Source organism: Halictus rubicundus, chromosome 2, assembly GCF_050948215.1.
Source record: "Halictus rubicundus isolate RS-2024b chromosome 2, iyHalRubi1_principal, whole genome shotgun sequence".
NCBI lineage: Eukaryota > Metazoa > Arthropoda > Insecta > Hymenoptera > Halictidae > Halictus > Halictus rubicundus.
Window position 1 is genome coordinate 15,884,330 of NC_135150.1, and position 26,471 is coordinate 15,910,800.

A 26,471-nucleotide genomic window follows, 5' to 3' on the forward strand; every position below is an offset into this window, starting at 1 on the left:
TCTACTTTTAAAGACTTCGTACATAAGACGTACTGTTTGTTCGCCGGATGATGATTAGGCGAAGTGTTTACGTGCTCAATCTATCCTGGCTCCCCCACCATAACTTCGTTCTTCGTCATCGCCTTCGGACAATGCGTGCAACGATAGGGGAGCCAGAATAGAGCAAGAACGTAAACACTTAGCCTAATCATCATCCGACGGACGGACAGTACGTCTTACGTGCGAAGTCCTTAAAAGTAAACCGATTTACGTCATGTTTGGACTCATTTTAACCAGAAGAATCTTAACAATCCGCTGGTACCACAATTGGAAAGGTAAAACAAAATTTTTTTTGTCTCGCTTTTGTTCACTGTATCTATTCTCTTACTTCGTCGAGCTTAAAAAATTAAGAGAAAACCGACGGACTTTAAAACTGTTGGTGGTATGTGCTGAAGATTCTTTAAATATTTTCGCTCAACTAGAACTTGCGACCGCTTCGAAAAAAGAGTGGTTTAGCAATGCGAGTTGCACTCGTCAAACGCCTATGTTAAGTTTCACGAATTCAGACAAATCGTTTCGCGGGCATACCGATTCAACGATGCTCAGAAACTGCAACGGCAAAAAGAATCGCAAATGAGAAACCGGAATACTCCCTTAAGCGAGCACTACGGTGCTTTCCCGCGCGCAACAACCCCGGAAAAATGGCCGAACCGGTTTCCGTTATCGGTCACGCTTCTGTCAATGGAAGAGGCGCGAATCGGCGCGATGGTTCGCGGTCACGCTCGTCCACACGATTGGCGGTATTAGAATACTTGCGCTTATTTTCGTGCCGGTCTTGCCGCGACGATCGGCTCGGACCAGTAGTGCGCTCGACGGCGCGCGGAACGGACCCAACGGCACTCTTCTGGGTTCTCGAAAAACCGTTCTTGCTCGAAACCTTCGGTCCGAGACACGGATCGATCGAAATCGTTTTTCTTCGCGATTGAAAAATTCGCCTTTCGCATCCAAGTTTCAATCCGGTGGAAACGTAGCGTCTCTGTTTATCCTTCTTTGCTTTTCTTTTTTTTTTTTTTTTTGGTGCAGTGGTGATCTCAGGAACATTTTTACAAGTAGGTCCTCCGCGTGGGCGAAGAATTCTTGATCACAGGAATTCACGCCGCAGGCACGTGTGTCGCTTCCGGAGCTTCGATCACAGTAAGTCGTCCCCGTTCTGGTCTCCGACTTAGGCGAAATAATAATAAGTATCGTGTGCTCTAACCGTGCTGCACCGTGTTGTATGGAATAAATAAATTTTTTCAGTCGAGGCATTGTTCGGTCCTATTCTCCGACAAACCGGTTTGTCTGCTATCCGAAAAATAAAAACGGGAGGCTGTGGGTTTGGAGTTTTTGCGCAGCTGAAAATTTTCGGCGACCCATTCTGCGTGTTAATAAATTCGGCAGTTTTAACTGGACTGCGAATTTTATGCGTTTATGACAAAAATGGGTAACCACAATTTAAAGTAGTGGACATATTAAAAAGATCTAAGAGTATCAGCGTATTGGTTTCAATTAAATAATTAAAAACAGAAATAAATTTTTATTTCGCTCCTGTGTCTTGCAATCGATACAAACATTTTTTTATTTTCCATAAAGATCCGCAGTCTAGTTGTAACTTTCAGGGAGAACAACAGTCTAGTTCGAATTTATGTTTCGTTTTTGCAATCACCTGATTGGCGTGAACGACGTTAGTGAAAATTACGAGATTTATAAACAGTCTTTGTGTCTCGTGTTGATTACCTCAATTGAATTAAGCATTTTTTGATTATCATTCGCTTAAACCATGATAGAGTTAGTGATTAGAGTTGTTGGCTGCGTTCAAATTTAATGGGAAACATTGCTGCAAATCCGAGCTATTGTGTACATTAACTACACTTTGCCGTGGCGTTGAAAATGAGACTTAATTGCATAGATCAAATTAAAACCACGGCCGCGTTGTCACGCTAAAAGTAAGCGAGGAAGTCAGTCGTTTGGGCGAAGCAATTAACAATAATTGAGAACAACGTTATTATTGAAAACCGCAACTGCCTTATTAATCGAACATTGCGTTGTGCACTTTAATACGCTCGCCAAGAAAATTTAAATTGTGAATTTAAAGTTTCACGACCGTTTAAATAAGTGGTCGTACACTAAACCTGTTATATCTGAATATTATAGTCATTTACCGTACGCGAAGAATGGAATTCCCACGCCGGTATTGCAATTACGAATGTAGCAATTTATTGTTTATTTATTTCCGTATTATTGTCTCAATTCATCGACGCGGCTCGTCGATTAATGTATTTTATCGCGAACGGGCGTAAAAGGTACGAAAACGGTCCTCATCGATGACGTATTGAATCAGCAAAACTTCTCCATGCCGAAGACAGCAGCGACGCGTGTCTGCGAGTACTAATAATGTAATTTGTGAGTTCCTTTCAATGCTCCCGGCCGCCTTCGTAGCCGTGCCGGAGGCAATAGGCAAGAATTTTTAATAAAGCGATACTTCTGACAGAGATCAATGTCTGCGACATTCACCGAACCTCAATATTTCTATCCAATCGGTTGCTATGCAAGTTTTTCAACTTTGCAAGTAATTCTGATACGCTATTTTTACCAATCGACAGATTTTTTACAGTTCTAGCATAACCAACTACCCCCGTGTCTCGACCCCCTCCCCCCCCATTTAATCGCATACTTTTCAAGCACCAAAAATCTTTAAATTCTAATCTTTAGACTTAATTCTTTAGATTCCAAAAATCTGTAAATTTTGAAATTCTACGTTAACACGTTCTTTCGTAATTTTTGAAAGTCTATGGTCCGAGGCTAAGGATTTTTTGATAGATCCATCGACAGTTTTAATTTTACGACATAGCCAAATGATGTGATTATGAAAGTCACTCACCCCCGGCAAGCGACGCTCCTCTTTTCTCCTGCTGGAGACGGTTAGGATTCTCTCGGATCGTTACACAACCCTAAGTTACGTGCGCCATTGAACTGTCCAATGCCTAGCCATAGGTTTGCCCATCTGTGGAAGACACACTCTACAACCATTTACAGATTAGTTAGGAATTGCGCAAGGGAGAAATTCTCGAAGAGTCGAGTCTCCTTTCCTCGACACCCTGGTTCTGTACATGAAGTGAATACCACTCGACGACGAGTTACACCCCAACATCTGGAGGAACGAGCTGACGCCTCGGCACTTCAACGATGTAATTGAATATAGGCCCAATTTGCTCGTTCAGCTCTCGGAAGGCGGCCGAATTTTTGATGACACGCGACGGTGCCTAGGTCGAATCCATTACTTGTCAATTTTTCAAGTTTTCTTCCCCGTGACAGGTGAATCTCCTTTTATGCACGTTTGACATTTTAACGATTCGTCCACCGTCGGTTGCTTGATAGTCCTTTATAAATCGAAGATAAATAATTCAGGATTTTTAATGATTCCCACAATAGCGACAGCGACTACGCTCGTTAACTAATGAGTCATCTTATTACTTAACATGTGGAATTAGTCGCTGGAAGACGGAAAGTTAGATAATGTCTTTAGAAATCTTCGTTAAGCGACATCGATAAATGTCGACTGATCGAACGTCTCTTGCGAAACTATTTTATTTTGTCAGTCGAAAATGATAATTTAACTTTTTTACGGTTTTCGCAACGGGAGGATGCGTGTAATTAAATTTTGCCTCAGATCTCTAAGCATCGAAACAGATTTAAAAATGTGCTTTAAAGACACCTGGATCTTTTTAAACAAAGAAAAGAAACAAAAAAAAAATATATGTTGTTTAAGGGAATTTGTACTGTATTTGTTGTGACTAAAAGCTTCGCATTTTTCATTTTACTATACGGATCTGATGAGATACAACGTGGTTCCAGAAAAATCGGTGAAGTTTAACACTAGGTTTACGGAGCACTAAGAGTGACTCACATTGCGTTGTAAAAATAAAAAAATTGTAGTTATTTGGATTTTCAGCCATTTTTATTGTAATATGTGCTCAAAGAAACGAATCTATTGAACAATTCTTCACAAGAGCGTCCTTTCACTCTTAACCTTTAGGACTTGAGTGGCGACTCTGAGGCGCCACTACAAATTACTATAATATTTTTTGCATCAGTTTCGCATGCATAAAATGAAAAAAAAAATTATCTAGATAGATAGAAATGTTTTCGAGTTAAAATAGTTCCGAGTGCAGAGGGTTAGTAATTGTGAATTTAAAAATTTTGAGTCCGTCATTTTGACGGGTCTGGAGTTAAACCGACGAGAGTCGCGATTATTTTTGCGCGAACCTAATGAACAGTAGAACCGAGCGAAAAGGTCGATCGTCGGTCAGCCGGGATTTCGTTCGCGCCAGTTTCATCCCCGACGATCGCGTACTCTCCGGGAACGTAATCGGTTAATTGTTTTCGAGCGAGTGCATCATTCACCGGCATTGATCAATGACGCAGATCATACGAATTGGCATACGCACACGGCGGCGAGCGTGTCTCGCTGACTACTAACGACGAGTAATTTGCGAGTTCCTTTGAATGCGCCTCGGAGGAGGAACTCCGGAGTCGCCGTAGGAACGACAGAATAGCTCCTCTTGGCTGAATGCACTTGACCCGGTTCGCCATGCCGGCGTCGCTGTCGCCTCGCTCAGTGAAAGCAAAATCGAAATCGAACACACCCCGGGACTCGATTTATTTTTCACTTCCGTCTCCCCGGCGGCAGAACTTTCTGGTCCAGCTGTTCGATCGCGATCTCTTGTACCCTTGAATGATTTACTCGCGCGCCAGCGCAGCGCTGTCTACGCGAAAACATTGGGTCCGAAATGTCACTGGTATCGCGTACAGGTACCGTTCCTCGATCTCTTAGAACGTTCAAAAGGACAGCGCGTAAATACAACATCGACGCCAGCGTATCGGTGAGACGATACTAATCCAGTGACAAAACTTGTTTCAGAGTTGGGCAGTAATTAATTATATGACTATTTAATTACATCTTCAATTACACGAGCAAAAGTGGACTATAATTTCAATAAGAAAACGGTTAAATGGTCCAAAACATAAAAATTAGTGGTTTGAAAGAACAATTACAGTGAAGTAATTGTTAGACTCAATTGCGATTACTGTAATCGTGTTAAGTAATTGCAATTACTCCTTTCGATTATTGTAATTGTAATTGAGGCTGCCGATTACAATTACTTCTTGAATGTAAGTAATTGCAATTATTTGTAATTCAAATTACCTTGTAATTGGAATTTAAATCTTAGCAATTAAAATTACATTGTAATTGCAGTGATTGAATTACAAATACCAACAAAATTGAGTACTTGAACAAAAGTCGACTTGGCCGCATTTTATACATAGGTACAAAAATAAATAGGTATCTAATTACATTTTTTAGTGCCATTTTGGGGACAAGTAATTGCAACTACCAATTACAATTACTTGAAATTGCAGAAATAAAATTACAATTACATATAATTGTAATTGGTAATTGCAATTAATTTGGCTCAACCAGTAGTTGTATATGCTGACCACAATTACAATTACAGTGATTCCATCAAGTAATTGCAAATACCAATTACAATTAGATGTAATTGTAATTTTATTTCTGCAATTTCAAATTACAGGAATTTGGTACGTAATTGTAATTGTAATTGAAATTACGTTTTGCCCAACTCTGACTTGTTTGTTCTCCATAATTTTTTTACAGAACGTTTACTATAATATATTTGTGACATTTTTCGGATTAAAATGACCAAACACGGTGCAATTTGGATCGTGTTTACTTGTTTAATTCACGTACAGTAGAACCTCGATTATCCCAGCAATTACCTAGTTACAATGTTAGATTACTGATTTGTATAATGATTTTGTGTCATTTCGATCAGAAGAATGTGACAAATATGTTGGTAAAAGTTTCATTGAAAAAGTCGTTAAAAACAGAAGAGTTTTATTATTGGATTAACATTTTGTCTCGCTAAATACATGTTTTACGAATGACAAAAAATGTCCATAATTAACCAAACGTTAAGTTTCACTTTTGTGAATTTGAAGTTACCATAAAAGAATTTTTAAACTGAGTAGCTACATTACTAATTAGCTTGAGGATTTTTATGCAAAATAATGCTTGTCAGGGAGCAGTGTTTGCATAAAAATGTGCTCCTCCTTTTAACAATTTCAATAAGCTCGACACATTATGCAACAGTGCATAGTTGCCATGAGTGCATAAAATCCGTGCAGCGTATAATGTTACACGATAAAATTCTCGGATAAAATAGGCAAGCAAGCACGCACAATTTTTCCAAATTGACGCAAAGAAACAGGAGTTTTCGTGAAACCGATTTTCGCGAAACATTGTGAGCGTAAATACAGTTGCGCGACGAGGGCTACGAACCTCAACACGATCGATCGTAAAAACGACATTTCACGCTCTGTCATTTATCAATCGATCCCCGGTTGCACAATAGATCGGATCAGAAACACTGTCGACGGCGAACCGATTTTTCGTGATTTGCGAGCGGAGATTTTCAAGCAGCACGCGACACCGGGTAAAGGCGACCGCGATGTTTCTTTTCGCGCGCCGGAGAAACTCGTAAATCCGACTGCCGTTCGGTAACGACAGCCGGAGTGTTTACGTAATGACGGATTTTACTTATTGTTCGAAATCTATGTCACGAAGATCAACGGACCGATACCGAGGGCGAGGGAAAGTAATCGCGAATGGGAACGAACCGAGTCGAGCCGGGTCACAGGAACATGATCGCAACGATCATGCAAATGGGGTGTGAGTCACTTAATTAGGGGTTCAATAGCTGTACTAACTTCCGATTACTATACAAGCTCATTATGCATTGTGCCGATTTCTCGGAGTTTTCTGCACCTCGTCCGTATTTTTCAGCGCGTTTCTTGCTAATTCGCCTGATTCCGCTGCGGATTTTTATGCAAAGCAAAAGCTCATCAAGTCAATTGTGGAGAGCAGGAGTTTAATGAAAATGTATTCCTTCCTTTGATAATTTTAGTAAATTTCCTAAATTCCTTTAATGCCTTCACAGATTTATATTTTATTTATTCATTTTTATCAGAGTAATTATGTTCGATTATATTATTGTATATTTTGGTATATTATAATATTTCGTTGTATATTATACTATATTCATGTACATTACCGTACGTTCTAGTATATTATACTATATTCATGTATATTACAGTACATTCTAGTATATTATACTATATTCATGTATATTACTAGTACATTCTAGTACATCATACTACATTATAGTATATTTTAGTATACTATACTATATTCTAGTATATTTAAGTATATTATACTACATTCTAGTATATTTTAGTATACTATACTATATTCTAGTATATTTTAGCGTCCTGATAGGTCCGTGTTTTTTCTTAATAACTCTGGAATAAAGTCGCGAAGAACATTTTCTCAAAGGAAAAAGTTTCTTGAAATAACCACAGGAATCACCACTTTCAAGGAAATAAAAGATTTTTGGGACAACCCTGTATATTAAAGTACTACTGTGCCACTTCAAAAGAATAGTCCAAATAACAGATCTTTTCACTAGGTTTTAGCGGAGTCATTGTTTGTAGAAATAGTTATAGGGAAGATGGGACGCACATATTACGATTTACGTTATCGCTTCGCGTGGAACGCCAGTGTCAATATCGTTTCAAAGAAATGACCCACTGCGAAATGTGGCTAATGCTAAACCGTTATAGTAAACATCGGTCAAAAGTGCTGAGCCATTGCTGTGACCACCGAAAGGTAAAAGTGTGGCTTAACCTAACGTTCGAATTATGCTGCGAAATGTCAATGTCCTTTCACATGTACAGATTCCAAGAAGTTGTCTTTTTATTAGTCGAGTATTCAGTTATTTCATCAACTTTGTACGAATGCTTTTAATCAAATCGATATTGTCTTTAGATTTTTGTGAAAAATTCTTACAACGTGCCAACACGTTCCGTGGAATTTTTTAAACAAGATTTTTTGTTAGGTCCAGCAAGACCACGTCTGGTTCGCGTCTAAAAACGAATGTAGCAATTAGTTACGGTGCACCGGACCGCGTCATGGATGTAATCCAATCGAACAACGATACAGGTATACGTACACAAAAAAGCTGATAGTAAATGGGAGCAGTATTATGCAAGCGAGGGTGTCATTTTACAACCGGTTGTCGGATCTACGTGGAAAAGTTTAAGAAATTCTGATCTCACGAAATTCTTCTGTCTTTCACAACGGGAAAGATAACATATTTTTTGTTCTGTTTTAAACTGTTATTAAAGACCTCGACGCATTTTTTAGCCACTTTTTAATAACGGGGTAAGCTCGTTGTCTATCTTCTACATATATTATATCTTGACAACTGTAACAATAATGGAACATTACTAAAAAATAAAATGAATGGTTCATGTAGCTGGCTCGCCTCAGTAAAATAACTTCTAATTACAAAAGATTAAAAAATATTTTTCTGATCGCGTGATATTGAGTGTCAATACTTTGAACAAATTCTGTGACTCGATTTAAATCTAAATTTAAACACGCATTGTCGATTCCAGCGTGAAAATTCTCAGGAATGGAATTCGAATAAAAATCGTTCGACTGCTAAGAAGACGCCATGATTACGATCGAATTCCAGAAACGGGAAAAAAGAAACGAACTCGATTTCTCGATTGTTCGAATTCCAGGGAACCGATATAATCGATGGGCAGGGTTTGTTATTATTGATGCACGCGCGACTCGAATGTCTTTTCGAGTCGCTTACGTCGTTTCATTCTCACGCGCGACAATAAGATAATATCGTAATGGCGCTCTTGAGGGCTGGTTCTCGCTTTAAATTGCGTCCAGTTTACGGTACGACGACCCATTCCCATTTTTTAATCATATTTTGACCTACCTTCTGTTCTCCTCTTATTATCTCATTCACTTTTTTTCGCGACTCTTTTTTTTTTATGGCGTGTTACTGACCAAACAAACTGTATTAATGACCATCTACGTAACGTAAGCAGAAAGATTGTATTATACGTTAATGAAAGTGCAATTTAAAAATTGATTTCAATATAGATTTTATGCATCTATGACAAGAATGATTAGAAGAAATACAGAACTGTGGAAAACGTGACATGCATTTATTTCTTGTTTTAATTTCGATTCATTAAAATTGTTAAGAGAAGGAATGCATTTTTATTTAACTTCTGGTTTTGACAGTTGACTTAGACAATTTTTATTTCGCATAGAAATTTGCAGTGCAGTGCTATTTATAAATGAGTGTGAGTTAAAAATGGTGTAAGACAAAACAGCTAATTATTGGACGTTGAGGGATTAAGTAAACGTTCTATAAAACATAACAATATGGAGGGATGTTACGTTTATCTTATGCAAGCCACCTGCTTTATTTATCAATTTGCAAAACATATTTTTGGAGGTATTTCCTGTAGACACATTAATCTTTCTATTGTTCCTAGTACAGTAGCTTTTCATCTAATTTATTCGTCAGGAACTGAGTAATTGAATAACTATTATGACGTTATGTTAGAATGTTTTAGCATCGTCTTCAATTTGAAAGGTTTACGGGGCACTGAAAGTGACTATTATCCATTACATTATAAAAATCACAAGAATGTGTCTATCCAAATTTTTCTCTATTTTTCCCATAGTTCATATCCAAAAAAATAAATTTCTAGTAAAAATTAAAATTAAATTAACGAATTAAAAATATTCGAATCCGTCATTTCGGGGGCTCTCGTAAACCTGTAAATTAGGTCAATAGTGAAATGTCACGGAAACGACGGAACTCAATGATCCGGGACACGTTTCCAATTCAAGGTTCGCCGCGGGTTACATATGGCGGGTTGCGAGACGAGTATGGAGTCTCCATACTGATTCCAACTCCTTGAAACGAGTTAGTGTCGCGGCAGACGAAGGTTAGAATATCGCGGAAAGACGGACGATCGAAGGTTGCGAAAATCGAACGCCTGGTTCGCGGTTTTCCTCGCTGTTCGAATAAATTGTGACCTTTAAAAAAAAAAACAGAAAAAATATTAGATACGCAGAGGGAGGAACGAAACAGGGAATCTTTCAGGAAGAGGATACTTAGCACTCGGCTCGTCCACAAAGTCCGACGATGCACGAGTTATGCAATTACATTTGTAATGGGCCAACATTCAGCTCCGACAACGCTCCGGCAATTCGCGGTAATTACTATGTGCCCGTGTCTTGTAATCCGTTGCGGGTCACGTCGTCTGCTAAGACATCGTCTCACGAAAGAAAGAAGTGGAAATGGAGACGCATGTATACCAGAGATCCAAGACAATTTTTCTGATAAGTTTCAGAACTCGTAATTAGACCGTCTTTGCGCGACACAAAAATTGTTTAGATCAACTGACGGAAACCGAAGGTAACCCCCTTGCACTGCGATTTATATTACAGTTACAGTAATTCGAACCTTTTCGTCGTTCCTAATTACCTAGAAGAACAAGAAAATTTGTATCTACTGTATGTCCATGTGTCTCCCATATTGACAACGATCTTTAATCATGTACTCATTGCGGGCGAGATAGCATCAAGAAAGAAGTAGTTAAAATTTCATAAAAAATTGTTCTGCGCACTGAAAGAGTTGACAAATCAATTACAAATAAAAATTATAAAGCAAGACGCAGCGTCATTTCGAAAAAATTCTTGAAAATGGTTTTTTTTGGCAGCGTTTACCCTTCTGTTTTCCATCGAGGATTTCAAATAAATAAATTAAAAATGAACGAAACTCGTGTGTTGGAAGAATCTACAGTCGAGAAAAGTTTGACTGTATCCACGCCATTTTGAGTGCGAGTCTTGCGGAAACGATGTGTCGCTCGTAAATATTCCCGGTGCCTTCGATTCATTATATCACTGTTCTCCCGCATTGCGAGCAGAAAAAAATGGTAGAATTTATGGAAAGAGGGGGTCCTGTATCTCAGCATATTATCTCGATCCGTGGATCTCGAAGGCAGCCCTATCGACGGACATTGAAATCGCCGCGTGAGCCGTGAATTACTGTAATTCGCGACAGGGTAGGAGGAGTCATGGGCACACAGTAGTCTTATGAGAAAGCATAGTGTTTACCGGCGGCTGTGCTCGTTGCGTAACATTTCGATAGACATCTGTACACCCTGAGGATTCTGTAAAATAATTTAACCGAATCGCGACTTGCACCGAAAAACTCGACGAGCATTTTTCTCTGTCTCTCGACTTCGAATTCGAATCGGATTTCTCTCGGTGGTTTGACCTTTCGTTTTACATTGCTATAGGTATAATTAGACTGCAGATTTTATGCAAAATAAGAATCTACCTGAATTGCAACAAACTGAAATCAAGTAGAAAATTAGTTTCTTCTTTGATATATTTAGTAGACTGAAAATAGTACAACAGTGTTATTAAATTCTTTTAATATTTCTTTACTGTTTGAAATAATGTTCATTTTGGTCACAAATGCGTAAAATCTGCAGTCCAGTTGTAATTAAACTACGCAGCTGAGTGTAAAATAAAAATGTTCTACATATATCAATTGCAAGAGACAAGATTAGAAATAGAATTTTAGAATTTTATAGGAACTAAGTAAGCATTTATTTTGCTCATGAATAATTTTTATATATTAAAAGTGGTATAGCGACATTGTTAAACATTTAGTCATAAATGCATAAAATCCGCAGTCTAATGATTTCAATTGGTCCTAACATTATTTCTAAATTCTTCCAACACTTTTCTTATTTTCTATCTCGCCTCTCACTTTGTCATAAACGCGTAAAATCCGCAGTTAGGTGTAATGGAATTTATGGTTGAGCATCTTGAAGAACGTGAAAGGAAGAAGAGTTGAAAGAAGAAGTAGAATGTCAGTCTTCATTGTTTCGAGATGATGTACGGGTATAAAATGAGTTCGATTGATCCGAGAAAGAAATAGATCCTTTTTACATGGAAGTGTGGATAAATGATTGATAGGGTCCAATTACGCTTCCGTCGTCGGGCATCGACGTGCACTATAATCTCGAAGGGAATGTTAATGATCCTGTCGATCAGGAATTCAAAGTATAAATATCCCTGGCTCTTTCTATTTTGTAATTTCACTGAGAGGTGACGCGTGGTATCCGCCATCTTCTTGCGGAGCGGAATTATAGGCGTTCTACGCTTATCGAACTCTCTTGAAAATATTACAAGAATTTTTTGGTCGTAAGTGGTTCAGCGTCGGCCTTCCGCGTTATTGTTGGACGCTCGAACGCTTAATGAATAATAAATTCTTGCGAGAAACTTATCTACGCGATAAATCAAATTGCTCCAGTGATATCCGTAATTAATCATTCCGGCTGTCAGGTATCTACATTGGAACCATTTTTCTGCGTTTTGTCACAAATGGCGGAAGACGAATCAATACTCGCGAAGAGCATAAATTTATAAATTTTATTAATGTATTGAATTTTACTTCTAACAAGTGGCTCTTGTTTCAAACCATTTATTATATCTTTCGAATTGGCGATCATTTTTCGTTTTTAAAATAAATACTGCCGTTCGCATTGTTATAAAATACTACGTGAAATTTTCTAAATGCTTCCACGCTCATGTATATGCCTACAAAAAACTACTGTATCTATAATTGTATACTGAAATATGGTCGCTAATGACGTCGATGTTAATGCGACATTTATAAATAGAACGTTAAAAAAAAACTACGTGAAATTTTAGGATCATAGACTGCGGATTTTGTATGCAGTTGTGATATTCATATTCCGAGACCATTGGTTATTGAAACATGTCAGTGTGGAAGGTTTTTTAAACGGAAGATTTCAGTGGCAACAACTGGCGTCCTTCGAGCTTCGACTACGGTCGGTCGAGTAAACAATTTACATCAAACAATTAAAACACGGTCCGTTGTCCTGTTTGTCAAACAATGTCGACCGATACTTCTTGAACTTCGCGCGCCCGGTTCTCCGTTATCAATAGCTTTGAAAACAATCGGTAATTTGATAAAGGCATCGCCAGCTATGATCGACAACTCTGGTATGGAATGACGTTTTACCGCGTTTTTCTTTACACAATTGTCGATACACTGAAATCATGTTTCTGTTTAATCGAACGGAACATTCCATGCGGAATTCTCAGTCGCTCTGATCGTGTGGATTCAGGATTTCAGGAAAAGAAATTGCCATTTGTTAAGGACAAAACTGATGGAAAATTTGAGCTCCGGAATCTCGAAACGGTGGTTTCGACCTTATTAACGAACCAGTTAATTGCTCCAATTTACGCAGGCCCTGCTTCATTACTAAGGAAGTGGTAGGATGATTAGATAGCACTAGTTGCACTGTGTATCGACGTTTGCAATGAAAGGTACAAATATTGTTATAAAATCGGTTCTGCACGATGATCAGTCACGGGGATCCAACGAAGCGTGTTGCTTGTGCAGGGAAGTGATTTTTTATAACAATCCTGGAAGTGGGCGGCCATGACTATAGTCTGGAATTAAGTGAATGCACACTCGGAAGGTGTTATCGTGCACACAGTGGAATCTTAGAGCTGAAATTCATTTTTTAAATTCTTCAATCAATTGTGAAAAGTGATCGGATATTTGAAAATTATTAAGTTTCTGTGTTTGCCATTGTCATGTTCGTGTCTCTAAAGTCTAAAAACAATTTGATCAGTTCTAATGACAAGGCTGTGCATGAGTCCTGATTATCAATATTCACCGAAATGTTGCTTCAATTCTTTTTTCGAATGTCAAATATACATTAGCATTTTACTATATTTACATGTTAATCGATCTTAGTCGAGAAATAGCTAATAATTTATTACCCGTTGCTGAAAAATTAGAATTTAAATGGGACGCTGTGTGAAAATGGACCGAGCTTTCAAGAGAAACAAAGACAAACAGTTAAGAATACCGTGGTAAAAAAATTTAATAAATCCAAAGCTGCAGTGAATCGCTTTGACGCGTGAACGGCTCAATTAGAAATAAAGGGACGTCGCCGAAAAACAAAATGGTAACACGGTAATCACGAAGTTGCCTCGACGCTGGGAACGATAACTAACCAGCGACGTTTGCAAAGTAACAATTGATGAATGGCTCGCGGGAGACAGTGAAAAAGTGCAACGTTCGGCTTATCAGTCGCGTTCATCGTGCAAACGTAGGTTGCATAACCCCGCCGGAGTTACTGCCGCGAGCCTTTGCGGTTTCCGACACATTTCTGGACCCGAACCGTGCGCGTTGCATCGCAATGCACCGCCGCCGGTTTGCCGATAAACATCCAATTGCTGATCAAACTACCAAACACGCGGGTTCGGTTCTTGCTCGATAAACGCGAATCGCATTCGGAGTGCAGTTCCCTCGGCGCGGCGCAACAATCGCCGCGGAAGATTCTTCGCGAATGAATTAAAGATGAGGGAAGGTCGGCTCGAAGAACGAGAAGACCGTGATGCGAAGGCTAGACAATAGATAATAACGGACGAACGAGCGGCAGACAATCGCGCAACCTACAGAATTCTGTTCTGTCAATCGATTTGATTTACACACTGCGGATCTTCATGCGAAACAAATCCTGCATTTCTTGCAGGAAACGGGAGCTAGGCATTTTTGTCTTTCTTCAATGATTTTAATAGGTCGAAAGTAATGCGTGGATATTTTTCAGTTGAATAGTAACCTTGAGTAAAGGTCTAGGTTACGTGTACAATATAAGTTAGGGAACCCAATTACTGTGGCGGTATAAATATGCCTATATTATACCTTTTTTTAAAGCTTAATGAATATAAAAATTGAGATATTAAATTTTTTTTATTAAAATCAGTTAACGTTATAATACTGTAGAATATTAAAGCGTAATGAATATTATCTTCTTTTAAAAATAAGTATAAATAATAAAGACATTGTGGTACCCCCACAGTAATTGGGTCCCTTACCCGATGTAGGTTCCCATTAAATTCTTTAAACTTTTCTGTTGTTTCACAATTGACTCGGTTTTGTTTTAATGCATAAAATCTGCAATCTATTAAGTAATCTATTAAGCAGTCGAAGTCATGTCACTGAGAAATTTCATCAGCGAAGTTTCATCAGCCTCGGTGATGTCCAAAAATACTTATTTCCCACCGCGATAATGGAAAAGAGTATTTTCAAATTATGATTTGCTATTTGCGGAGATCTCATGAATCTAATGAATTTTATTTTCTGTGATTTCAATTAAGTTTTCACCGCGAACTCCGGTTTACACGATAATCATTCGCGGGTAGATTGATTCTTCGGAGCGGAAACAGCATCACAGACGTTACGAGCGGTGTACGTAAAACCATTATGTAAAAGTCATGACATTTATATTGACAATCTGACCACTGTCACGGTCGGAACACTCCGAATGTCGATGCAGGTACTAAAACGCTTTGTTTATATGTGTGTGTTCGAACGCGTTCAAACCACAAACTTTACCGAAGCCAATTCGAATTCCGAGAATCGCAATCGTTGCAGGGTGGTCTAGTTGTCTTTGCAAAATAGAATTACCTAGTCGTGTTAATGTAAGATGAAATATTTCTTATGTCATTCGCAAAATCACAGTTTAATTAGCGAGTGCATCAAAACCGCAGTCTATTTGTTACAAATGAAATTGTATTGGCTTTGCTTGTTTCGTGATAGCCATCACTAGACTGCGGACCCTTAGGCAAAATAAAACAAAAATTTCTGATATCATTTATAACGAACGGGAACTAAATATATAAATTTTCTATACCATTTATAACGAACTGGAACTGAACATAAATTTTCTATACCATTTGTAACGAACGGGAACTAAATATAAATTTTCTATACTATTTATAACGAACAGGAACAAAATGACTAAATAAATGATAAAATATTGAATATCATTAGTGACGAACGGGAACCGAATGAATAAATAAATAATAAAATGTTGAATATCGTTAGTAACGAACAGGAACAAAATAAAAGTTCCCTTCTTTAATAATTCTAATAAATTGAAAATAATTTACCATAGATCTTAAACTCTTTTACTGTCTCAAATGCCTATGAATTTTTGTTATAAACGCATTTCGCAGTCTAGTCCTCGCGTTCGCGTTCAAGGACAGAAATTGAATCGGTAGCATTATCGAAGAACAGTTCGGTTATCCCGCGAGCCTCGGGACAAGCGAAACAAACATTTATGGGTTAATTGGCATATTCCTATTCGTCCAATAACCTGCTGAAAACTCGTACCAGTAACCGGATGTACGGTATGCGACGGTCATAAATGGAGAATCAGCTGACATGCACAGAAGTTGACCAAGCAAAGTTGGTCGCAACCAAGCAACGGTATCGCCTCGAAAAGTGTCACGGTTGGCTCGTCGACGTCATGTCAAAAATCGCCACCAGGCTGTTGAACCGTCAATTTTTTTTTATTTTTGCAGACTAACAATCATTCTTTTTTATTAACCCTTTGCACTCGAAGCTATTTTAACCCCAAAACGAAACATTTCTTCCGACCTAGAATATTTCCCTTCTACATATATTTTTTCATGTTATACATACGAAAATGGTGCAATTTACTCCTACAATACTGAAATGTTTAGTAATTTATTAAATACAAACGAGTTTAATAATTTAAAAAATATTTTGAATAATGCCTTACAGTCACCATTCGAGTGCTAAGGGTTAACTATTTACACTACAGATTACAAATTACATTAAAACTTTTTAAAGTTGGCTTCTATTAAGATTACCCCAAAATTACGAAAATTCAAAGTATTATATATGTTAAAGCTAGAAGGTGTTTTATTTCTCCGATTTACAAAATCACAATAAGTAGATTGCAGATTTTATGCATTTATCAAAAAGGAGAAGTTTGGACGGAAAACGTTGAAAAGTTTATAGAAAAATACTGTTGTACTATCTTTAACTTGTTAAAATTGTTAAGAAGAAAACTAAAATGTAGGTGAAATCCGCAGTCGAGTAATAAAGCGAATTTTTTGCACTTTTGATCGTCTATCACGAACGGTCACGAGTCTGATACGAGGCGTACGCGATTTTTTTTATCAACAGGAAGGAGAACCATGCACCGGTGACGCAACAGTTTTGAAAATATGTCCGGCGATCGGTGTTATTCTTAATATTCGGCTGTACGTTATCATTGTCACTACTTACGAACCCGTTCGACACGACTGGAAGTGATCTCCAACGGCGGCAAGATGATGTTGATCAAGAGCTTCTTCCGGAGGATCATCAAGGACTTCCGGCATAAGGAGCTGCTACCCCTGAAAATGATCTTTTTCGTTCAGGCGTCCAGTGAGTAAACGCTATCGTAAAACACAATCCATTCAACTTGTAATTGTAACATTCCATTGACTTTTTATCGTTAATAATAAAATAGTTTCGTTATAATCAATTTCGAAAATTTCATTCGGACTTTTCAGACTACGGGTATTCGGCATCGAAAAAACAATACAAAATAGAATTTAATCCAACTTTAATTTAATTTTTGGTAAAATCCTTGACAGAAAAAAAAATAAGTTTGTATTATTCTATATTTAAACTTGGAACTTCTATATTTAAGATTGCAATGCTTTTACTTTTATGTAAATAATATAATAATAAAAAGTATAATAATAATAGCATAATAATATTGTTGTTGTCGACTGTAATGAGGAATTTCTTGTCGTTTCCAGCACTCTATGTACTTTATCCATATCTGACGATACATATGAGGGAGCTTGGCATAAATGTGGAGGAGACAGCCATAATGAGTGCCATTACCCCGGTGATCGCTATGGTGATGCCACCCTTAGCCGGAATGTTTGCAGATCGTGTGGGAAATTTCAAAGTAAAATTTCAATAAATTCTATTTTTTTTTATCACAACAACTGCTTTCTACTCCACAAACTTTTTTCACAATCACTTACTTTTATTTTACATACTCCCCTCACAATATAATCAACATATGACCTGTTCACAAATCCAACTGCCTTTCGAGTTTTTTTAGCATTTCAGTGTCAAAGTCACATCGTGCTAATTAATTGTATGAACATAAACAGTTCTGCTGCAGCAATAGTAAACTTCGAGTTTGACCATTTTCTATCGTTTGATTCTAGTTATTTTTTAATGACTTTAACCCATTTGCATCATAAGGAAATATGAAAAGAAGGCCTTTATCACCAAACTTTTTTTTATTATACTTAAGTACAAAAATTACTACAAGTAAAAGAACTTCATATTTCAGCATTATAAGAAAAAATATTAAGTAATTGTGACCAGAAAAATTGAGCGTAAATATACGCTAAAGATGTAAATGGGTTAGTTAGTCGAATTATACTCTGTTACGTGACCAGCCATTGTTTAATCCAATGAAGATTGTAGATTTCATTCGCAGATCCGTTATTATTCTCCAGATTTATCTTAGTTGAACTACCGCGTGACATAACCGATAGAAATAAGAAGACGCAAACAATTAAAAAGATATCAACGATATGTTTCTATAGGTTTTACTGTCGCTGTTCTCTTCGTTTGGCGGATTCGCGGCTCTGTTGCTGCTGCTCGTGCCGATTGGCAGGATAACCGTGGAATTTCCGAACAGAGTCGTTATGGACCTTGGCTGCACAGGGAATAACGGGCTACTTTACACGATGAGCCAGAGTCATCCTTGCGAGACGAAGTTACAAGAAAAGATCTCCACTAGGCTAGAAAGTTGCGGGTAGGTAAGGATGCGGGTTCGTATCGCGACCGATTCAATTTTCTATGGGTACGCTAATCATACCGTTACACACGGTCCCTAGACTCTGCAAAGAATTTTGGACCTGCGATCAAATTCTTCAATCCCAAAAAATAGGCTTTAGCCGAATTTATTCCCAATTTTGACACCAACTATCACTTTTAATGTTGTATTTAAAATGTCCTTCACAAGACAGTTACTTGAGGGGTAGTAATTTGCAGCAATTGCTTTTAATAATTATATTGAAAATAGCTATTGTACGTCTAGATGAAAAAGAATTAATATTACAAAATATAATCTATGGCTAAATCGGCAATTTAGAAATGTCGAGTCACACTCGATGCAGGAGTGCGAAACGTTAAATGCAAAAAAAAAGGGAATAAGAGAGTTGAAAATAAAAATAAATACCATGATCTTGATTACATTTTATACGACAACATTTTTTTAATATTTTTCTCCGCATCGTTGAACTTTTTCAATTTTCTTTTTGAAGCTATATGTGCCGCATGGACATTTACAATGACACGGACGTGGAGTCCATTTTGTCATCGAGGATGTACACGATTATGCGACACAATTTGGAAACGGGTAACAACTCCACGATCAAGTTTACGATTGCTCAGGATGACATGCCAGTGGTACGTATAACTAAACAATAAGAAAGTTCATATAATTTTTATTGTTACTTTTACTGTTGTTCAATTAGTGTTCAAATTAATAATAACATCTACTTCATTCTCAGCTTCCTTGACACGTTTGCTACCACCATTTTTTTCGTTGCCTATCCTCATTGTTAAAACTTTTTTGTTAAACGCAAGTCTTTTATGAAATATTAAAACAGCAAAGCCACGGAGTTCCTGAATGCTACGCCTCCATGATTTTAAATAACAGCGTGCACCAAATTAATTAGTATAGATTCGTGTGAATGTGGTAACGAACATGTTGAACTCCGAACGAAAGAGATAATTTTCTACTTAATCTTCAGTTTAGTAGAATGATGCAGACGAGTCTATGAACCGGTATATGACGTTCGATTCAATTGAATGATTGATTTGTAGAAACCGAAAGACGAAGACATCCGGGAGTATCGGAGGCTAACAAATAACGAACACTTCAAGACGTCGATCCGTCAGATCTCGAGGAACGAGTATTTCTTCCCGACGAATCGATTATACGAATTCGCGTGCACGGTGTCGGGATTCATCGAGGACTTCGAGACATCGACCTTCAACACTGCCATGTCGAACAGAATCTACGAGAATCGAACTCTTTGCAGTTTCAATCCCATCTTGACGCTCAAGGTCAGCCGATATGCTGAAAAACTTAAATTTAAGAATTGCACTATCTTTCATTTATTAAAGCTATTCAGAAAATTTGCATAAAAATCCGCAGCCTATCAATGACCTACAAATACTGACAGTACTCATTGAAATCCCTATAAATTTTACAACTTTTACCAACAGGAAAATTTTTGAATTACTAATGCATTTATGATTTTTGTTTGGTAATATACGGGGTGTCTCAAAAATGTTGTACTTCTTTAAAAAGGGTGATCCCCGAGGTCATTTGGAATAACTTTTTCCTTTGCGAAAATGTTCTTCGTGGCTTCGTTCAGGAGTTATTAACGAAAAACACGGACCAATCAGAGCACGCCTATAGTGGGCGGATTGCCAATCGGCGAGAGGGTACGCTGAGCGTGGCGTTGGCATTGGACGAGCCGGAATCCGTCCGCTGTAGCTGCGCTGTGATTGGTCTGCGTTTTTCGTTAATAACTCCTTAACGAAGCCGCGGAGAACATTTTTGCAAAGGAAAAACTGACTTCAAATGACCTTAGGAATCGTTCCTTTCAAGGATATACAACATTTTTGGGACACCCTTATTACAGCAATGTTGTAGTATCAACTGTGGTCGTTGACAAAAGTAAATAACTCTTTGTAATATTACTGCACATAATTTATATATCTTATTGCAAACACGTATAAAATGAGTTATTGTTTATTCATGCGACCATATGAAATCTGCACAGGATAACGCGAGTAAAGCGATAAACTACCATTCGTTCAAATCGAAGCTGAAAAATCTGGAAGTGACGGAAGAAGATCGCGAACTGCAACGTCAAAGATATTTATCAGAGGAGATGGCGTGGACGGGAGATCGATTTGAAAAAATAACTTGCGGCAATCCTGATCTCGAAACCGAGAAGATTATTTTGGATCTGCCACTGATCAATTACTCTCGGAGCGCAGCGCCGTATAAGATCCTGAACAGCGACGATTGTCATAAAAGGTGTATAGTTACCGCGCCGCGGAAAGAAGTTTGCTCCAACAAGAACATGGAGCTCGAGTTCAACATTAGGTTGACCTTTTGGCTCTACTTTGTTATCAGAGTCTTTATCAGTGAGTACAAACGCTGTTTGCAAATAAATCGCGACATGGAAAAATGACAAATTTTTACGCGGCGGATTCTATTTTTGCGATGATGTTTAATTTCGTTGAAATTTGTCGAAGTCGATTGAAACTTGTGTACAGTGAATTCTCGATAAATGTCAACAACACGGGTCTTGCCAATGTCGTGTATCGTCCAGAAGACATACCCTAGCGGTGTTATGTTTACACTGCTCGGCGTCTGAGGCCTCTCGAGCTTCGTGGGGTATACCCCGCGGTAGTGAGGATTATTCCGCGACGTTTATCATCCAGACCTTGGCGACATATATAGAGAAATCACTGTATATTAAATTTTTGCTGTATAATAAATTATTTGCCTACTTATCTGTAATTCAAGAGCAATAACGAGGAAATTAACGCCACTGTTTTTTCTACATTAAATGAATGAATATTATTATCCGTGAAAATCCTTGTATTATACTAACGATTAGTATTAGTCAGTAGAACTCGTGTATATCGAAGATTAATTAATCTTATTTTCAAGTTAGAGAACTAAAAGTGACTATATTGCTCTATAAAAATGAGAAATATGACAACTCAGATCTCCATCAATTTTTATTATAATGTACGTGCAATGAAATAAATTTAACCTGTTATTTTGACGGATCCTGTAGTTCCAGTGTTCGTAGTCTTCTCTAATTGTGAGAATGTTTTATCATAAAATTTCTGACCATAATTATCTTCTTCGCAGGTGTAATCGGCGGTACCACGTTCGCCATGTTCGAGGGTGCAGTTATCGCCATATTGCGAGAACAGAAAGCCGATTACGGTCTTCAGAGGATCTACGGGAGTATCGGAGGCATGATCTCCTCCCCGCTTTCCGGACTCTTGATCGATTATGCGAGTCGTGACAAGAGTTACACGGACTTCAGGTACTGTCGTGATGATCTTCGATTGTGTATACATTTTTTTTTTTGGTTCATTATCGTTATTATTTATTTTGTTAATCCCATTTCTCAGGCCTGCATTCTACCTGTACGCGGCGCTCAAGCTCATGTCGGGAGTACTGATGCTCGCCATTAATTTAGAATTCAAATCGCCGGCGACGAACGTGATTCGCGACGTTTTCACTGTGCTGAGGAACATAGAGGCTGCCGCCCTCTTCATCGCATGCTTCATTCTCGGTAAGAGAGTTTTCTACCTGAGATAAACAATTTTTACAACGGTGAAAATAAATAACCAAATTCTTGTCGACGCTTTATTCGTGTGGAAATAATTTCAAATAAAATTGTAATGTATGCGTACTCTCGGACTACGGATTTTAGGCACTCATGAGAAAAATGAGAAAATGATCCGATTTAAAGCTACCATCGTTAAGACCATTGTCTTATTATTTTCCATGTATCATGTTAAGGGTGGAAATACCATTCTATTTATTCTCTTCTTCTCATAATGGATGCAGGAAAGGTTTGCATACAGATCCGCGGTCTACATATTTCATTACAATTGTAAACTGTGCTCCATTAATTCAAAAATTAATTGAAAAAAATTCAAATTTAGAAACACGTGCTTGCACGTGTCCTTCGTGACTATCCATTCGGTTACCATATCGATTTCGATTAAGGACAACACTTTACGTTATTGTATGCTTAGCATATCGTTTATTATTAATTGTACAATGTTAGTAATTTCATCTTCAATTCTCAGATTGTCGGTAAAAGTTAGACGTTGATCTGGCAGACGGCGCGACAGTAAACGAGTTTTAAATGTCTCGGTCGCGAGTCGCCATAGATTTCCTAAATTCTCCGCGATACGACGCGATGAGATTGCGAAAATGAACGTTGAAATAAGTTACGCAATCCTCGTTATTGCCTGCTTCCGCTAATCTTCGGCGTGTTGGCCGAATAACGAAATTACAGTGACATTGACATTCCACATCGATGCCACAACGTTCACGCGTGTCATTAAACACAACTCTCGTCTTTCGGCGTCGACAGAATTCTGACGCAGAATTTGTTTACCCTGTTTTTGTGTCTAGCGCTTGTAGACCCTCAGCGTCTGACCTGCCCAGTATAATCTGACCCTGAACCAGCATCTCCTTCGATTCGCACCACCGCACCACCTCAAACGCAATTTTATTCTTCTCTTAGTCGACGCGAAAATTGCGAATTTAACTCTTCAAGGACATCTTCATATATTTTGCTTCAATAACAGGCACGCGTCTCCCCGAGGAAAACAATAATGTCGCCCGTCCTTAAAAGGTTGAGAGGGGTATTCGACGCCATCTTGCACCAATATTTACGAATTTTTTTCAGAAAAACTGTCGAACCTTTTACATCAGAATTTTGCACACACATTTATTGGCATTTGAAGTACACATGTGATTTGTTTAAAATAGAAATAACCAAAATTATACGAGCTATATATTTTTTATAATATTTTGATGGTCGTTTATATACTTTGTTGTATCGAACCATAATACACAGAGAATTTACTTTCTTCGTGATTTCCTTTTGGTGAATTGTTTTGATATTGCAGAAAGGTGGTACGCTGCATTTAATAAAACATTAACGCGTTTAGATTTGCTATTGTTTAGGCAACGTACCATGCTAAAAGGACGAGATGTGGTAACAAATGTGTACTCAGCTTTAGGATTGTGGATCGTCATGCTTTTATAGTCGCTGCAGTTCTTGATAGCTTCTGATTTATTTAGTTTCAGTATGTCTAAAGTTGTCGATAATGTCGCGTATTTACTGTTTCATGATTACATATTACACAGAGCGTTTGTATGCGATTTTTGCAGACACGCAAGAAGCCGTTCGCATCAACAAACACTGTATCTTTGCCACAAAGTGTCATTTAGTCAGCGAAAGAAACTTTTTCGCTCGACCTGCTTTTTGTGAAATGAGAATCAGAATTAGCATAAAGATTCGCGGGTTTTTTAATTAACAATTATAATAGTCCTTAAGTTTCGAAATGGTATCGAAATGAATTGTTATAAAAGTAAGAACGGTCTCGCTCGCGAACGATAGCTTTTTGCATATCTCATATGTTCTCTGAACCGGTATCGCAAACGCATAAATTCTAATGGTGGGTTATTAAAAAGACTCGTTTGAAACGAGTGACCGTTTTTCTTCTTTTTAGGAACTGCTTGGGGCTACATCGAGTCGTTCCTCTTTTGGCTGATCCAGGACTTAGGGGGATCAAGATCACTCATGGGTATCACCATAACCGTAGGCGGTATAGCCGGCATACCATTACTGGTTCTATCTGGCCCAATCATATCAAAGATCGGCCATGCCAATGTACTGTTCATAGGCTTCGTTTTTTACGCCATAAGACTTTGCGGTGAGCATCCATTTTAATTCCTGCACGTCTGCAGTAACTCCGTGATAATTGCAGCGGCCTTGATATTATAGCACGCCCTGCTATTTTTCTGGTCGCCATCGCGGTCGCATTAATCTGTCCTCCGAACCGCTTTTTTTACAATGCGCCAAGAAATTGCTTTTCTAATTAACTTAAACTACTGTAGCAACTCTGCTGCCGCTTTACCATTTCAATCTGTCTCGAAAAAATAATTTTCCTAACTAGTTTCAACACCGCAATCTTTACATTGAAATTCTACTGTAACCATATTTGTTTTTTAGTTACAAAAATATATGGCTAATGTATGGTTTCACCAAGGTAACAAGTAAAATGATATCCATTGTTAGATTGATTTAACGTCCATTGTCAATGATATAATCATTTCTTTAAGGAATTAATTTAGCTCAGCTAGTATGAGTACACTCCATTGGCAATAATCTAGTCTTATTTGTTGGAATCTTAATATATGAAGTTTTGAAAATATTTGTAACACGATGCTCTTTTACAGGTTACTCAATTATTTACAATCCGTGGCACACGCTCATCTTCGAGGCGCTCGAATCAGTGACTTTGTCACTCAGTTTCACCGCTGCTGTTACTTACGCCGCTAAATTGTCTACCACTACCACTGACACCTCGATACAAGGACTGTTAGGTGGTGTTTATTATGGAGTAGGTTAGTAACTATTTAACAAATGTTTTGCAGAACGTTACTTACGTATAAAAAGTATTTAATTGAAAATGGCACTTCATTAAACAAGACTCAACAAGAACGATTGGCAGATATTGCCATAAAAAATTATATAAATTATTCCGTAAAAAAACTGTTTGATCAATTGAAAAATAAACTGAAAAATTATTAAATAATCTATATAATCTAAAGAAATAATCTAAAGAAAAATTATTTGCTGGTATCCAAATAAGGTAATATATTATCTCAACTATTACTTCTCAAATAATTTATTTGAATAATGCTCAAGGCGGTTGTGAACTCACAATAGAATTATTGAATAAATGTTATTTCTTCGTTTAATAAGAATTATGTTCACATACTGGACAGGTTACCCCACGAGTTAAATCTCCAACCCCAGCTAAAAGGTTAACCTCATACGTCAATGAAACTGCTACAACTTCTTCAACAATTGTTCCAGGCAAGGGTTCCGGAAGCCTGATCGGCGGCTACCTGATGAAAGCGTTCGGAACTCGTCCGACGTATCGAATCTTCGCGGCACTGACATTGATCACCGGTGTGATGTATTACATCTTCAATGTGGCGTACTTGAAGAAGCGTCCGCAGGTGGAGGGCAACGATATCGTGAAGAAGAAGCCGAAGAAAATGGAGAATCAGAACGGCGTGGAGCCGGCGATCATCGAGATAGCGATGGAGGAGAAGAAGCCTCGCGACGACTCGGGGGAGAAGGAGCCGAACAATTTGTCCGGCATCGACAACCAGGCATACTCGAACCAGTCGGAGATAGCGAAGGAGCTCGGGGACGAGGGGAATAGATCTACGAACAACATGGAGGCGATAAACAACGCGAAGAACCTCGACAAAATCGAAAATGCCGAGGACAACGGCCGGAAGAAGCCGAAGAAGACGAAGAAGACGGACGAACGGATGAAGACGAAAGAATGCTCGCGGCAAAACGGCACGACGAATCCGGGCTTCGACGACGAACAGGATCGATGTAACGTCACCATCGAGAGCCAACCGGACGACAAGAAGTGAACAAGTTCCTCCACAGATCTCGATACTCTTCCTCTTCTTCGTTGTCTCGCCAACGAATCGATCGTCCGCGCGAACTCTGCGCGAGATGCTCGCTTTCTATTTTTTTCTTTTTTTTTTTTTATCAATTTAGAGCAGTGTCGCCGGATCAAGACTTGTGCCCCCACTCTAACTTCCCCCCTCTACCACGCTAATCCCCACGCTAACGCCCCAGTCAGGTCACGTGACGCGTTCTGTCTCTGTAGTGTGTACTCCGCTACTGGCAGAGAGAGAGGGTAGCTTTTTCCCCTCAATTCGTG

The 26,471-nt window shown here is 38.3% G+C and overlaps 1 protein-coding gene across 1 annotated transcript; it reads left to right on the forward strand.

Annotated features, from left to right (window-relative positions):
* Positions 1-800: 800 nt before the first annotated feature.
* On the forward strand, positions 801-26,465 carry LOC143365395 (uncharacterized). Its single transcript, XM_076805521.1, has 12 exons — positions 801-1,173; positions 17,034-17,276; positions 17,657-17,811; positions 18,467-18,678; positions 19,190-19,334; positions 19,755-19,997; positions 20,723-21,092; positions 21,832-22,012; positions 22,101-22,264; positions 24,225-24,428; positions 24,955-25,122; positions 25,598-26,465. Exons 2-12 carry the CDS (start codon positions 17,180-17,182, stop codon positions 26,173-26,175), a joined length of 2,517 nt encoding a protein of 838 aa, XP_076661636.1. The 5' UTR covers positions 801-1,173; positions 17,034-17,179; the 3' UTR covers positions 26,176-26,465.
* Positions 26,466-26,471: the final 6 nt, after the last annotated feature.

Coding starts and splice junctions, on each gene's coding strand:
- LOC143365395 (XM_076805521.1), top strand. CDS start 17,180: ATGATGTTGATCAAGAGCTTCTTCCGGAGGATCATCAAGGACTTCCGG. Junction 22,265..24,224: donor CATCGCATGCTTCATTCTCG/GTAAGAGAGTTT, acceptor TCTTCTTTTTAG/GAACTGCTTGGGGCTACATC. Junction 25,123..25,597: donor TGGTGTTTATTATGGAGTAG/GTTAGTAACTAT, acceptor CAATTGTTCCAG/GCAAGGGTTCCGGAAGCCTG.